The sequence below is a fragment of the Pundamilia nyererei genome, unplaced genomic scaffold (assembly GCF_000239375.1).
Source record: "Pundamilia nyererei isolate P.nyererei 1_Seehausen unplaced genomic scaffold, PunNye1.0 scaffold00137, whole genome shotgun sequence".
Lineage (NCBI taxonomy): Eukaryota > Metazoa > Chordata > Actinopteri > Cichliformes > Cichlidae > Pundamilia > Pundamilia nyererei.
Window position 1 is genome coordinate 656,338 of NW_005187538.1, and position 16,291 is coordinate 672,628.

At 40.3% G+C, this 16,291-nt stretch overlaps 1 protein-coding gene across 5 annotated transcripts in view; it reads right to left on the reverse strand.

Annotated features, from left to right (window-relative positions):
• myo9aa (myosin IXAa) overlaps nucleotides 1-16,291 on the reverse strand; it is a 95,773-nt gene that overhangs the window by 16,444 nt on the left and 63,038 nt on the right. For 4 of the 5 annotated variants that reach the window (XM_005743967.2, XM_005743968.2, XM_005743964.2 and 1 more), the window contains exons 12-21: nucleotides 14,313-14,434; nucleotides 12,714-12,855; nucleotides 12,321-12,519; nucleotides 11,133-11,252; nucleotides 9,142-9,217; nucleotides 4,138-4,278; nucleotides 3,690-3,729; nucleotides 2,895-3,017; nucleotides 1,752-1,832; nucleotides 1,416-1,526 (exon numbers count right to left, since the gene is read on the reverse strand). In XM_005743967.2, coding sequence (XP_005744024.1) covers nucleotides 1,416-1,526; nucleotides 1,752-1,832; nucleotides 2,895-3,017; nucleotides 3,690-3,729; nucleotides 4,138-4,278; nucleotides 9,142-9,217; nucleotides 11,133-11,252; nucleotides 12,321-12,519; nucleotides 12,714-12,855; nucleotides 14,313-14,434 — 1,155 coding nt within the window. The remainder of the gene's footprint in view (nucleotides 1-1,415; nucleotides 1,527-1,751; nucleotides 1,833-2,894; nucleotides 3,018-3,689; nucleotides 3,730-4,137; nucleotides 4,279-9,141; nucleotides 9,218-11,132; nucleotides 11,253-12,320; nucleotides 12,520-12,713; nucleotides 12,856-14,312; nucleotides 14,435-16,291) is intronic. The other variant, XM_005743969.2, reaches the window with a different exon arrangement.

Consider the following 16,291-nt stretch of genomic DNA (forward strand, 5'->3'; position numbering starts at 1 on the left):
TTTTTTTCTTTAAATCGAGCATTTTCTCACTTTAAACATCTGACATTTGGACAAACTTAAAGAGTCACCTATGTTAAAATGCCTCTGAAATTACTATTTAGGAATCCTGGCAGTAAAGATCTTAAATAATAAAACTATACTGGTTACACGCCTCCACAACATGGAAAGCAAATGAAAAAAAAAAAAACTGAGGTAGGAGTGAGCCACTCCCAAATCTGCATCTAACTTCATCTGCTTTATTAGTCACATTTCTTACAGGGTTGACATCATTCCTATGAGAGCCAGTGTGGTTAAAGATGGCTGCCACATCACATCCCTCATAAGTCCCTCATGACACAACATACAAAGAACCCCCAAATGAAACAACATCACCGACAAGTTTCCTGGAGATGAATTCATGGCTGGCGCCTGCACTTGTGGAGACATGAGTGTTGTTTAAGTTTTGGCTCAGGAGCGCTTCAGCAGCCCTCTGGCCTGCGTAGCTATGATCTGCTGCTGAACTTTTAGCAACTGGCTCTTTCAGTGCATTCTGGAAATTAAGATCTTTGGCATTTATCGACAAAGATCGCAAAATAATGCAAGGAGGGGAGATTCGGGAAATAAACAGTGTTTAAAGGGGAGCTTCAGTTTTACACAGATTAGTTCACTAATCAGGGTAAATGCTCAGCCTGAGAAAATTTATGAATAGTGTCTTCTGTAGGTCTGCAGGCCTTTGTCAAGACAAATAACTTATTAACAAAAAGTTCTGCTGCAAACCTTTTAGTTTAATATGGAAAGCACATAATCAGGTATCATAGGACAGATTAAAGACAGATCTTCCATCATTCTCTCATAAAGTTTACATGATTTTTATGATGAAAGCAACATGTTGCATCCAAAGAAAAAAAAAAAACAAACAATAAATGACGGTTATAAAGAGGGTTGTAAATTGAGTTCTTGAGAGTTATTTTACTTTTAAAAATAACAAAATTATAATTATTAGTGATGGTATAAAATAGGTTTACTTCCATTATTCGTTTGTCTAACAAAAAATGATCTATTTTAAAATATATTTTATATTGTACTGTACCTGGTTTAGTCACAAGTAACTTTTTCTGTACTACATTACCATTTTTTTGGTTAATCATTCCTATTAAATGTTGAATTTTAATTAAGGGAAAGTACATTAACAATCCGTAATCACTAATTAAAGGATCCCTAACTGAACAAGAGGTTAGGAAGATGGATGGATGGATGGATGGATGGATGGAGCAGTGAGCCCAACCACTCTGGGTTATAAAATACTTCAGCCAAACCCACATCAGACTCAGAGATGGGTAAAAGGTGTCCTTTAATGTCAATAACAACCCCAAGTGGTTATTATGAAGCGTAACCAGATGCTTGAAGAGTATACACAGTGTAATTGAGTGTATTACCTTGAAAGTGTACTTGATGTTGTAACCCGACTGCCGGATGTGTACTGTCTCCAGCATACCTGTGTAACGCAACTGCCTCAGCACCAGGTTATCGTTAAACCGTAAGGGCAGCTGAAAGAGAGAAAGAAAGCAAGAGAGGGAGAAAAAAAAGGAGGCATCGGGGGGTGTTAAAAAAAAAAGGAAGAGCGACAGGCAGCAGAGGTTGCAGAGAGACGATGGGAAAATGATAAACAGCTTTAAAAAAAAAAAGTCCAAACTTCAAAGGAAATAAGTAATGCTTTGAAAACTACATCGAAACAGTCAAAGTGGCCGCAGGCTGGAGGGAGCACACTGTACCTTCTCAGCATTGGAACGGATGCACTTGACAAAATAAGGCTCAGACTGACCCAGAGTCTCCATTAGCTTATTGAGAGAGGCCTAGAGGACAAGACACAAAAACCAAAATATTAGAATTAACAGAGAAGAAGATAACGAGCTGAGGCTCACTTCACAGCTGTTTGACAGGCAGAAGTCAAAGTTAGGTGACTGTTGTCAGCTATAAGTAACTGGTCCATTTGCAAGCAAAGCTCTTGTGCTGCAAGATTAAAGTATCTGCCTGGGATCATAATTACCAGCAACAAGTCTATGTTAGCATGCAGACTGGAAATAAAAAGGACAAAGACATGTGTGCAACATTTCCATGTGCCATCATTGTGTGTGTGTGTGTGTATAAACACATGCACATATGTGTCAGCATGTGTGCGCGATAATTCAGTGGCAGAAGGAATTCAGTCTCCTCCCCCTCCATGGGAGATTAAAGCAATCAGTGCAGCACAGGATGTGGAAAGTGAAGTCATCCACACACAGGGGCCAGGGCTGCCTGCCAGAGGGGCCTCAGCGCTCGTCTCTACCTCCAACAGCCAGAGCACACAGTTCACGTTCAAAGAACTTGGGAAGAAAATAGAAAATTTTGCTCTCTGGAATTTGTTCTCAGCCTTTTGTGTGTTACTAGCTAACAATGCAAGCTCCTATCAGACATTTTGGACCTGAAGAGCACCGAATCATTCTGATACTGGAAGCTGTACCTCTGTTCATTCTTTGTGAAGAATTTTCCAAAGGGTGTGTTTGTGTGTTTTTCTTTTTCACTAAATCAAATATATTTTATTACCAGAGACGATGTCATACAAATATGACGTTTGGGTGTGGGTAACTACATGATAGACACCTCACACACACTGGATCCAGGATTAGACAGTGAGCAGTAAAGGCTGCACTAAAAGAAACTAAGCCATCAAATGGACACACCTTGTTTTTGTCACGTTCACAGCTGGGAGGGGATTCCTCCAGCCTGCTCAATCTCACCCTGGTGAGATTTTCATTGTGAGAAGCAAATTATTGAGCTCTGTATGGGACTGCTTTCTGTGTGTGTGTGTGTGTGTGTGTGTGTGTGTGTGTGTGTGTGTGTGTGTGTGTGTGTGTGTGTGAGTGAGAGAGAGAGACCTGGAACTGTGCGCTGATGCTGGGTGGTTTCTTCTTCTTGTGGAGGTGCAGCAATGACTTGGTGATGCGGTCGTGAAGCGTCAGATTGTTGAGGTACTTCAGTGACTTCACATTGAGTAAATGCTGCAACAATAATAATGTCAGAGTCAGTTAATAATATAAGAAGTACCATCCATTTAATTTGTATTTAGCAAATAAAAGGGTCGCCAAGATTGAAAAATACATACATAAGAGTCAGTTAAAATCCTCTACAGCTATATTTACTTTCCTTCAACTCATTTAAAATTGGTTTAGTGAGAGAAGCTCACTTTTTCCAGTACAGGCTATAGGAACCGACAGGAGCAGTAAGTCCTTCTTCTGATACTCATCTGAAGGATGTTCCTCAGTAAGCAAGATGGACGCATATCAACACAGACTTATCTAAAACTATTTATAAAGCTCAGAGTGGTTTCACATACAAACTCAATCTTAGAGAAGCACCAACAGATGGGATATTTAGTGCTTTTGATTTTGCATTTAAAAATAGTGCATGTTTTGCTTTGCTGTTTTCAGTATTTGTTTTTTAATATTTCAACTGTTAAAGAGCCTGGTACTGTTCGGAAGCAGATCACCATATCTTTCTGTATAAAAATTAAATATCCAAACGCTTAAATTCAAGACTGGTGATATATATGTATAGTAAACAGGAGTGGCCCCAGGACAGAGCCCTGGGGAACAAGTCATGGTGACTTTATGCCTGCTGTCTGTATGCACTGTGACCTATAAGGGTAAATTAAAAAATACTGTGCACTGTACCTTTGGAAGAACGGGCTTAGATTTGTAGTTTTTGTTCCTCCTGGAAGAAAAATAAAACAAAAACTGAAAATCTAGTTCAGCAGTTCTTTAAATCAGCAAGTGAGACAGGTGGGTTTTTCTTTTCTTTTTTAAGTCTGGTCAACAAAACAACCTATAATTTCAGATTTTTTCCTAAATATGTCATATTCCTGTCAATAAAGCAGAATTTTATTGATCCCTGAGGGGAAAGAAATTCTCCTTCACTTGCTCTCTGCCATACAGGGGTTTAGAGGTCAGGTTCAACTAGAGATCAGCACTGACTGAGCTTGCAGGAATGTAGTCATTGCTGGAGGAGACTTCATCAGGACAGATGTTTGAACTTTAGGGTTTACTTGTGTCTAGACTGCAGTGCTAACCAAAATAACAAATTACTGTAGAGCAGAAAAGAAAATAGCATCTCGATACTGACATGAGGATGTCGTGGGCTCTCTCCAGGAGTTTGCTGCTGGTAGAGTTGAGAAAGATGCCATCATCTTCTGCAGTAGAGCTGCTGGATGATAAGCGGCTCTGTCTACCCACGCGCCCGTTCCAGCCGAGCCCTGGGGAACCCCTTCAGACCAAACATACAGACCAGTGAATAATTTGAAAATAAAAAAATAAAAGACATCTTTTAAAGCAAATCAAACTTTAAATCTATGTTGATCTCTATATAATAATAATTCTATACATCATTAATAGTTTCATACATTTATTAATTAAAAGCAATACAATACAAAACAATTTGAGCAGTTAGTTCTCAATTTTTTTTTTCCAATTAATCACAGCCATCTATTCCCATAAACTAAGAAATATGTCTTCTTGTAACTTGACTTTTTTAGCCTGCGTAGAATATCTTCTGAAATACATTTATTACTTTTACTTTGTTCACTTGAAGCTGATCAAGAGTACCTGAGGGATGTACTGTGGAAGTCCAATATTTTATATTTACAGTGTGTGCTAAACAAAGAGTACTACAATAGATGTAGACGCACCGTCGGGAGCCGAGGTCTGACTGCCTTCGGAGGATGAATTTTATGTTTGTTGTTCATACCTTGGTTAATTTTTCTCCCCGTTTTCATTAGCATTTTTTAAGCTTGTAGTTCTTGTTGTAGTTTAGTTTTAATGTTTGTTCTCTCAGCAGTTTCTGTCTCATCCTCTTGTGTCAATTCCTGTAGGTTAGGTTCATTCACATGTCTGTTTCTCCCTGTTTGGCTTCTAACTTCCTGTTTTATTTTGATTGGTTACTTGTCTCTAGTGTATTTTTTCATTTTAATCCCATCTTTTTTCATTGTCTTTGGTTTCCTCCTCCATCTTCTTATTCAGTTATGTCCACTTTCTTTAATAACCTTAATGTGTTTACCAACATAGCAAAATTGGTATGGCCAAGATCTGGCCCACACAATGTGCTTAAACATGGCCCACATACCGCAAAGAATGACGGCCCTTTGGTGGCCCAGATCTGGTTTGCCAGATGTGGCCCACACATGGGCCAGCACAAGGCCAGTTGCAGACACAGTGGTGGTCCTGTGTTGGCCCATGTGTGGATTACCTTTGGCAAACCTGATCTGGGCCACCAAAGGGCCGTCATTCTTCGCGGTATGAGGGCCATGTGTAAGTTGTGTGCAGCCACGGGCCAGTTGCAGACACACTGCTGGCCCTGTGCTGGCCCAGAACAGTTTCAGCTCTGGTCCCAGATGTCAGCCTAATGTGTACCTTAATCAAGCCATGTAATAACAACATGTGCTGGAACGTAATAGTGCAAACGTAACATGTAAAACTGTTCAGACAGTGAATGGGCTGATTCTTATAAAGCGCTTTTCTACTCTCCCGGATTACTCAAAGTGTGCTACACAACATGCCACATTCACCTAGTCACAAACGTTTTCTAAACTGAGTGCCTCCTAACTACATTTATACACATTCACACTCCTGACATGCAGACTGGAGGAGCCAGGGATTGAACCACTGACCTTCTGATTAGAAGGTGACCTGCTCTACCTCCTGAGTTACAGCCACCCGCTGGCTGTGAATGAGTAAACAGTCACTAGGTTTTGGATAAAGTGTACACTCACAAACCTGTCAAACCTGCATTTGAAACGCTGGCTACCACAGCAGTATAGTATTGCAACATAGCATTTGAGTCTTCTAACTAAAATAGGAACATAACAAAGTGCCATCATTGCCAGACCTGGCCCACATCTAGTTGACATACACTCTGCCATGACACCAGTCAGTCAGAAGTCCCAGCTTGATGCCAGATCAGGGCCAGACCTGTTTTCAATGGGCCTGGGCCACATAACCTAAACTACAAACCAGCCAGGTGTGGCAATGCATCACATAGACAGTGCCATCTATGCCAGCCCTGGCCCACATCTGGTTGACATACGTCTTATCATGCTAGAAGTCAGCCAGCAGTGCCGGCTTGCTATGTGGGTATATAGTGTTGTCTTCCCTTAAGTGTTTGTCTCAGTATCTTCCCATTCCCATGTGTTTTTGAAATGCTCTGGTTTTTGGTTTCCATCTCATGGACTATATAATTCTGGGCTGTGAAATCAGCTGAACTAATGGTGCGCTTTTTGCTTATGTCTGTCTGCAGGTGAGTCTGTATTTGAATCTTCACCTTGCCATTCATGACGCCGTCTATAAAATCAGTTATTTCATCCCTTCTTTATCAAGCTTGCAGGGTCCATAAAATATATACTAATAATTAAAACTGTCAAAAATAAGAAACACAAACAATAAACCAGGCACTGATTCTCTAACTTTAATCTAGCTGAATCTAGCTTGTTTCCCCCTACATATTTTATATAACCTAAAGGATTATTGGCAACAACCTGCTCCTTACCGTAAAAAGTTTACTTGATGAGTCATTGAGCTATTGAACATGTCTTAACATCTATGTCACCACTGTAGTGTTTCTTTATTTTACCACAACAGTTTCCAAACATCTGTTTAGAAATCACTGTTTTCCTTTGCACTTGGTTTGTCAGATGAGACGTTAAACAACGAATACTGAAAGTTTAGAAATCATCGGCAAACGAATGGTTGTGTGGCTTTGTCCTTTTGGTACTTTTAAATAGTGTGACCTAAGTTAAAAAGGGGAAGTAATTTTCATTCCCTTTTCCAGAAGACAGAATGAATCTCTCGTACAGAAATCCCTTACTGAAGCCCCAAAGGGTTCAAAACCTCAGGCCTCAAGGTGGAACCCAACCACATGTCCAGAACCCAAACAAAAACATAAGTGGTCAGTCATGGTTAAAACCCATCAGACCGTTTTGGTTTTTATCCCATAGCAAAAATGAAAGCGGGGTAACGAAAGACAAGTAAACAAAGACGATCTCCATCACTACTCAGAACAGAGCACAGCTGTGGCAGTTAAAGGTTATCTCATGCTTCCTCAGATCCACTGAGGTGCGCTGTTTTGTTTCCCGTTCATCATTCATGAGTTTACAAGAATTCCTCCACATGTGTTACAGGCCACACATTATTACACACAGACTACAGCAGCAAGATATGCTCGCTGATTCACAGTATGTTATTACCCGGAGGTTGAATCATTCATAAAGAGAAAACCAGGTGGGACACGTGTGTGTGTGTGTGTGTGTGTGTGTGTGTGTGTGTAACCAAATTCGGTACAACCACTGAACAGTTAGAAGAGAAGAGTTTCTGCTGCAGGGCTGCCTGCTTGGTTTGAAAGTGACTCTTAACGTCCACTGCTTAAATGCTGAGTAAAAAATAACCTGTGTGATTAGCAGATCTGGGCGATATCCAAACTAAAACAACCAAACCGCAGCGTCTGCGCTTACTGTGTTATTGTGTTTAGCATCTTTGTTGCACAAGAAGGAACAAATATTCAGCTCTTGGAACCATTTTAGCAAGTTTGGTCCAAAAATGAATTATCTCTGCACGAATTGGATGGATTGCAAGAGAAATTATGTTTTTTCAGGGTCTAAACAGGATGAAAACCTTTGACTTGTTACTCATCCAACAACTTTAGCTTTACATAACATACCAGATTGTGCTAATGAGATAAAGACGTTCTTATACAGCCTCATCAGTATCTTTAATTTGTATATTAATAAACAGATATTAGCATGCTAATATAAACTGATAGTCTGCAGTAGCATGTATGTTTAGATTAAAGCATCACATGGGTGTAACCTAAATTGAGTCAAATTGTTAGAACTTACTCGACCAGTGTAGTTCATTCTGATTTAAAAATAGTGATGATGCACAAAACAGATGACTTAATTTTTTTGCTCAAAAATCCATGTGTTAATTCTGAACTATATTGGACATCAAGATGAAAATTTGAATCCGGAAGTACCAAAAAAAAAAAGAAAAAAAAAAGAAGAAGACGGGGGGAAAAAAACAAAAAAAACAGGGGCATTCTTTCCACCACATTTCTTACTGTGGAGGTCATTGATGAGACCCAAAGGATGCTCCTCCACCATCATCAACACAAGGTTATGTCTGCACAGTCCAAGGGGAGAAATGCAGATGATTTGTACAACCAGTCAGCATTACATTACAAGATGATAAATTTCTGTAGAAAAACCACAAACCTCCAGTGTGTAAGTATCAATCAAAATCTTTGCACTCCATCCCTACATGGCCAAAATCAGAAAATATTTTTTTGCGTCACGAAACAAAGTAAAGCATAAATCTTCTGTATGGATCTGGTTCACCATATAAGGGAGATTTTCTCCTCAGTTGATCATCTATCTCTGCAAATGGTGATAGTACAGTATGGCTTCTGTAGTGACTGTTTATCTCCATAGTGTCTCAGAGAGTCTCATAAAACACTGCTCTGTCCAGCTGATATGCACCCTGCAGGGTCCGAACATTTATTACTCCCCGGGCACTTCTCTCTGATGCATAGCTCCAACTTTACATCACCGAGGAAGCAGCTGCAAGGGGTTTAGTGTTCTCCTAGCATGTGGAGGATGAGGGGAGCGTGGAGGAGGAAGAGGAGGCAGGATGATGATGGTGGGGGGGTTACCAGCTCCATAATGATCTCCTGTGTAACAAAAGCTGACTTGCATGAATCCCTCTGTGCTGCTGCAAATCTCACAGTCCACAGCTAATTACAGAAAGTGTCAGTGAGGGGTACGAGACCAACGCTCAGGGTCACAAGCACGTGCGTCCATTTATTTAAAGGCATCCAATGTCTCTCTCAATGCTGGGAGGCAAATATCCTTACCACTGCATGTAGGACACACAATTAGGACTGTCACAATATCAATGTTTTGCTCATTGTGGCCACAAAATGCCACAATAACAACATTCAAGTAATTTCTATTAATATTTTGGGGGAAAGACGACTATCACACATCCATTCACTGATGGATGCGTTAAGAGGCACCTTGGGATATAACACCACCAGAGTCAACACACTACTCTGCTGACAACATTTTACAACATGGCCACTTACCGTGGTGATTTTTCATTGATGGTGTTGGTTCCCTGCAGGTCTGAGAGTGGCGTACGTGGACTCTTTCTAGTCACACCTGATCACGAATAAACATGTTGGCATCATGTGAAAGAACACGCACAAACACTACACACAAAACCATTCTAGAGAAAAAACACACTTCTGACACCGTGTGACACTCAAGTGTTACTGCAGTGACTGTTATGTGCCTTTTTTAAAATTGGAAATACTGCAGCTGAAGTAACATTTAACACAGATTTGTGCGGTTAATAGCAAGGTTGTTAGTGCTGAATGATGTGAGATGATACTGAAGCATTATTTAGTTTAGTCTGGCCTGTAGGTTTGTTTAATACCATGATTGGCAATTTAAAATACTTGATTACTTGATTCGGATTACTTTTCCATACTTTATATAAAGGATAGATGTAGCCACTGATGTCGTGTCATGGTTAGAAAAGTCTTGAACTGAACATTTTGTCTCCTGACATCTTTGTCAATCAAAAAGCCAATCAAATTGCTGTCCAAAAACAGAGGAGTCAAACATAAGGCCCGGTGGCCAGATTCGGCCTGGCAAAGACTAATCTGGCCCACTGGAAGGCTTAGATAAGGAGGGTATAGAGTTTGAATTAAAGACCTCCCCCACTGCCATTCCTACTACACCAAAGTAGTTAAATAATAGATAAACAATTAAATCACAGAAGATTTCTTGTTTTTTCACTACCATCTACCATAAACATTTCTTGTTTAATAGTGGTTCTATGCTGCTAAAAATAATTCATCTGTGAATTAATCAAAACACAGTTTTTTAATAAATGCAGCCCCGTGTGGATAATGAGCTACCAGAACTTATTCTGTAATTTTACACATTTGTCATAAGGAATAAACGGCTTTTTACTGTAGCACATGTTTTTCTTATATTAAGACATCCCAAGGATTAAACATTTAGTTCAATGCTACACTGACAGCGTTTCTACATTGGCTTCACTGTTCAGACCCAGAGGCTACATCTATATTTTATATACAAGCTACAGCTGCTTTGTTACATCACTACAGTGCAATGGTGGGCTTTGGTAGTGATAAATTTGTACTAACGTATATCATATTCCAAGATTTGTTTTGAACCTACAGCCAATCAATCACAGTGCTGAAATCCTACAACTCTAAGGTGTGTTAGCCTACTCATAAAGCACTCTTCGACAATGTACCGTTTTCACTTTCATCACTTTGTACATTTTCACTCTCATCTGGAGCTGCAGGGTGGCACAAGACAACAACAAAAAAGACATTTGAGTGTCATGAAATGTTTGTAGAAGAAAAGTGACCCTTGTGAAAAGTGTGTGAGGTCGGCTGTATGTCCAGCACCACATGTAAAGCTGCCTCTGAGCCAGTTAGTGATATGAATGTACACATCTGTGTCCCCAGCTATGCCAGACACACCCCTTGGTCTTTGATCACCATCACCAGCTGATGTGGGGTTAGTGACAGTGGAAAACAGCTGATTTTAGACAATCGTTTGGTGGACAAGCAACTATATCCAGTACCCAACAGACAAAATTGTATATGACAGTGGAGCAATGTGCTATTGCTAAAAAAAAAAAGTGGTGGAAACCTGGAGGTGTTGCTTCCATCACCAAAGTTCGCTGACAGAGCAAGATAAAAATGCAGTTCTTTGCATGCCTTTTACTAGCACAGTGTAAGAATACAAGTGAAGAGCATGCAAGACAGGAACAAACACATGCAGGTGCATTAAAGAGAAAAAAGGGGAGACGGAGAGAGTAGAGACCAACAAGCATCTAGTCCTAAAGTAAGCATCCTAAATCAAATCACAACGCAGGAATGGTGCCTCTTTATGTTTGTATTATTCTTATTGGTATCGTTTGGCTTTACTTGGCCTAGAAAAGTAGTAAATGTTGGTCGGTCCTCTCCCTATAGTTTCCCCTAGTCATGGTATCAGATGAAAGTAGGAGGAGTTATTGTATTGGCAGCCTTACTGTACTTCTCCTCTTTGCATCTCTGCAGGATCTCTAAGCTTCTCTGATGCACAGGGTGATGCAGAAAGCTAAAACTATCCGTACTTTTCAATACTGCACAGGGAGCAGCTTCATCATGCCCTTGGAGAAGCAAAACAAGAGAAAAAAAAAGGGAGAGAAGACAGAAAAATACACAAGAAAAAGAGAGAGAGAGAGAAATGACAGATTAGACAGCGAAGAAGATGAGATCAAGAAATTCAGTCGTCTACTGGAGAGATACCTGTGCAAGAGAAGATGATTGACATTCAAAACTGACGTTGGCGGCAGCAGTAGAGAGAACTGTCTTTATATAGGCGTTTGCCCCCCAAAGGCATTTCTATACATCGTCTTCTAGTGGTTTATTCAGTGAACATATTCTATTATAAGATAGCAGTAGCATTCAAATTTATAAATTTAAGAACAAAACTGCGTCTGTATAGAGACAGTTTAGAAGACATGTTCAAGATTCCTTTGGGTGACACAATATCTTTAGTTTAGCTGAAAAGATTTCTAAAAGATATCTAAAGACAAGTGAAAGATATCTAACTTCTAAAAGAAAAACCTAGTCCACATTACAACATCTACGCTTCATGTGAAGGAAGGATGGAGAGGATGCAGAGCAAAAGTCCGATTCATACGCCGGCAGGACTGAAAGAACATCTGTTTGCAACATCTACTGCATCTGAAGTACAGCTAGAGCAAATTCTAAGGGAAAAGAAGGCATTCACAGAAAGCCAAAGCTGAGAGAGAGAGACAGAGCAAGAGCTACTGTCATTACACTGCAAAACTACCAGCACTTTGCACACAGACTACAGAACAGTGACTGCATAGTGAATCCAAAACCTGGCTGAGATAAACATAATGAACCAAGACGCACAGCAGGTTGGCGTATAGTACAGTATGTAATGGCAACTTTTATCTAAACTGTGAGCTATGGAGCATTTCCTAAAGTACAAATGAAGCATGAGCAGGTGCCCTGACACTGTTAGACAGGTGCATAGATGTTTCTGATGACATTATGTTTTATAAGCTTTCTTGTGCTTTGCTAAGGTTTACCTCTCAGTCTGGAACATCTCTTCCCTTCACAGAGCATACTTTCCCTCACTGCTAGAGGTTAGTGAGCTAACTATAGGGTATGTCAACCATTAATGCATTGGTGTGGGTTCTTACCAGTGTGTTTCTTGTGCGTGTGTCTCTTTCCAGCCTGCCTGAAAGCCACCAGGGCCCTGAAGTATGCGCGGAGCACTGCCCAGCGGAAAGTTGCTGACGGATCGATGCCGATAAGCCCGCAGATGAAGGCGTTCTTGCTGCTCTTTAGCAAAGCTACGATATCCGGGCGCATGTGGTCGGTGTTCTTCTCCCTGAAATCCTGCATGTGTGTGCGTGTGTGTGTGAGAGATAAATATATAAACACAACACTGTTCAGAAGTATTATGTAGCTTAGTGCTACAGCTCCTGCCTTAGCACTTACATTCCTGTTGTGAAGGTCACACATGTAAAGAAAAAAAAAAAAATACTGGCTGGACAGACTTAGATTCTTAAGAGAGCGAAGATGGCACTGACCTTGACTCCGTACTTGACCTTGCCAGCATAGTGTCGGATAATAAAGGCGGGCTCCATGACAGCAGGGAACTCGATGTAGCTGTTTCCTTCATGCTGTCGCTTGAACTTATCCAACAAAGTCTGGTTGGTGGCTTGAGGGAAACTGGGAAAGGAAACAAAGAAACATATGCTTTGAAGTAAAACGGGTTTTACATTTGTTTTTAATATCAAAACACCTCAAGAAAGGAAACTTGAGAATCACGCTCTTGATGAAGTTGATTCAAGACGCCAACTATGTCTTAATGCTGTAACACGAATCACACAGAAAATGTCCAACAGATTTCTGATGTTATCCACACAGAACATGATGAATTCAAGATATTATTTTTTTTCACCACTCTGTGTGTAGTTGCTACAACTGTATTATATTATAGCAGAGCATAGCGGTGGAAACGTGGGAAGCCAATATCATCTGATCTGTAACCACTTTTGACATTTTAACCTCTCTTGCCACAGGTTGAAGATTATCCTTTTAGGCCGACTTCAGTTCATATATCTCTACAGTGCGTCAGTATCAAGAGCCAGCAATTTTGCAGAAAATCAACAGCTTACAGGAAGAGGAGCGAGGGGAAGAATGAGACACCAGGGGTTTTGGAACAGGGTGAAACCTGAGCTATGAAAACAGAGCAGCTAAAGAGTCACTGCCTTCCAGCTTTGCCTAACAGGAGGAATTTGATTTAATGTCCAAATGGAGAATAAAGGGAGTTAAAGAAGGAAATATTACTTGTAAAATAGTTGCAGTAAAGCCATGTACCCGAAAACACCATATTTTATTGAGGTTTAGCAGGTATAGATTCCGGACAACTCCATCTTGCTTAACAATTTAGAGAAATCTGACAAAATTTAAGTGTATTTGTCTGAAATGTGTCAATGTTCTTATAAAGTGTAGTAGGAAACACACTCAGAATCTTGCACAATGTTTTCCAATTGAGCATAAAAGAAAAATTGTCCACTCATAAGGACAGGAGAGATGCAGTGATGTTAGCATGTGCTGTGAGTGGTCCTTCAGACAAACAAGAGTCTGTTAGGTACTCCAATTTATTTCTGTCCATCTCTAGGTTGCTGTTTGTGTGTCATATAGTAATTTCCCTACACAAAACTAGTTCCTCTGTCTGTGTCGATAGTTCTGTGTTTCGCCACAATACCAAAACTACAAGCTCGAGGAGGCCGAGAAGGGATTGTGCATTTTTCACACCTGTTTTATTTCATGCTAATATAAAACCTGTGCAGAGGACACTGTCCAGCTGTAGAAGCTCTGCAGCTGGAACTCTGCAACAGTGCGGAAACACTTTAGGTTCAGTGCCTCGCTGATTTTAGTATTTCAAGGACAAAACAAAGATCAACATGAGAAGGCAGGGGGAGGAGGGTATCAAACACCACGAAGATCCCAAGCTGTAATGAAACCAGCGATTTTTCAGTTGCAGAATAACACCTGCCAATTTGAACTCGTCACCTGTACTCAGCACCTGCTGAATTATCAGGTAGTTTACTACAGCAAAGCTAAACTGAATTTCTAAAGAAGTAAACCAGTCAAACTGGTAGGGAGACATAAATACTCACTTGCACTCTTCATCCAGTAGGTGGAACAGCGCTGTGGGCTTCTTGCTGATCAGGTTGATGCAGCCTGTGTTGTCGATGTAGTCTATGTTTCGCCAGCTGATGCCCTCTGCCCTGTATTCCTCCTGCAGGGTCACATCATGTACAAACAGAGAGCTCAGCTTTAGCGACACCTTCAAGAAAAATTTACTTCACAGGACTGGAATCTGATGAACGTCTTTCTTTAAGGCAATAAATGTCACCAGCTTGCTGTATTGAAATACTAAAGCGTTTGGGTATAACATTAAAAAATATATGGTGTTGTCCTTTAATGCACTGAAGCTGTTGAGAAGCACAGATGCTTTGTTATAGTGGGTTTTCACTGCATGTGACATGACAGACAGCATCACAAACGTTCATAAAAAATAAATGAATAAAAATCATTAACAACATACAATCAAAAGCAGAGAACCAGTCCAAGGCTGATTAGATCGTTTTAAATCTTACAGTCAGAGTGGCTATAGTTTGTATGCATGGTCGCCTGGCCTGCTGGTTTAATAATGAAAGAATCATTCGGAGTATTTATCAGTATTACTTCCTTATACATGTTATTTTCCTGTGTTCCTGGGAAAGATTTAACCAATAAAGACCTTAATCCAGCAGAGGTTTAATAAAAAATCCCTTTCTCTTGTGTAATCTCTTGTTAGCCTAAAGTCTGGAGGAAAAATATGCAACTAATTACTGCTGTTTACTGTTAGTTCACAGGAAGAATATTTCAAGAAGGAAGCCAAACTTACTCGGAACAAAGTAAACCTTAAAGGCGAAGTGTTGTTTTACGCTGCAATTCAACTGAGCAAACGGCTGTACGGTTATTGCTTCTGGTCATACGCACAGAAAAATGTCATATGATTAATAGACACAGACAACGTCTAATGAGGAGTTTCTGACAGCAGAAACCACACCAGATTAAAATTTGACCGATCTCACATTCAAGGTCATCTTCTCAGGCATGTCCTAACAGCTACTTTTACTGCCTGGAAGCCCCTTTCTGACCACCTGCACTATGTGCCCTCCATACTGTCAGTCGAAGATTCCACAGCTTTCGACCCCAAAGGCGGCGTGTCAGGTGACTGGGAGCATGCTCGTCATTTTTTCCAGAATCCAACAAGATTGTTCACATCGAATCCGTCCCTCGTCATGAGACGCCAGTGTGAGCTCTAGTATAATGCATCGGGGCCTCTGAGAGTGAACATTTTATCTGATGTGCATTTGTGCCTGTGACAGTTTTCACTCATCACCTGGGCTGTGTGCCAGATTTGGCCCACTCAGTCAGTCAGAACTTTTCCCAACCAAATAATGTGACAAATTCCATTTATCTCTTATAACAGCTGCTTTTGTTGAGTACAATACTAAAGCCAGGACTTTACTCTAATCTCTTAAGACTGCACACACTCAGGTGACAAAGTGTGTGTCTGTGTAATCCCGTATATTGCCACATACTCGGCTCTTAAATAAACAGAGGTGAGGTGACTCAACTCTTTGGTAATTGCTGAGTTTTGGTTTATGGGGGTGCCATTTCTAACTTTGTCATATTGTCTGGAATAACGTAACTCCCACTACCCACATGCCTTTAAGTCATCTTCCCATAAAAACTATGATTCACTTTTATTTTGTCTGTATCAGTAAAAACCCATAAAATGTATCCGGAAGATGCAGAATCAGCTTCTTTGTCGTGTTTCTACTGAGAACTGTCAGGCTGTCATACTGTTACTCTTTCTTTATATTAACTCAACAACAAATGGTAAATGGCCTGTATTTATATAGCGCTTCACTAGTCCCTAAGGACCCCAAAGCGCTTTACATATCCAGTCATCCACCAACAATTAAAATAAAAAGTCATTTCTTTATTTTTTTTAATTTTCTGTACAAGTTTCATCTTTACGAATAGACACACACACACACACACACACACACACACACACACACACACACACACACACACA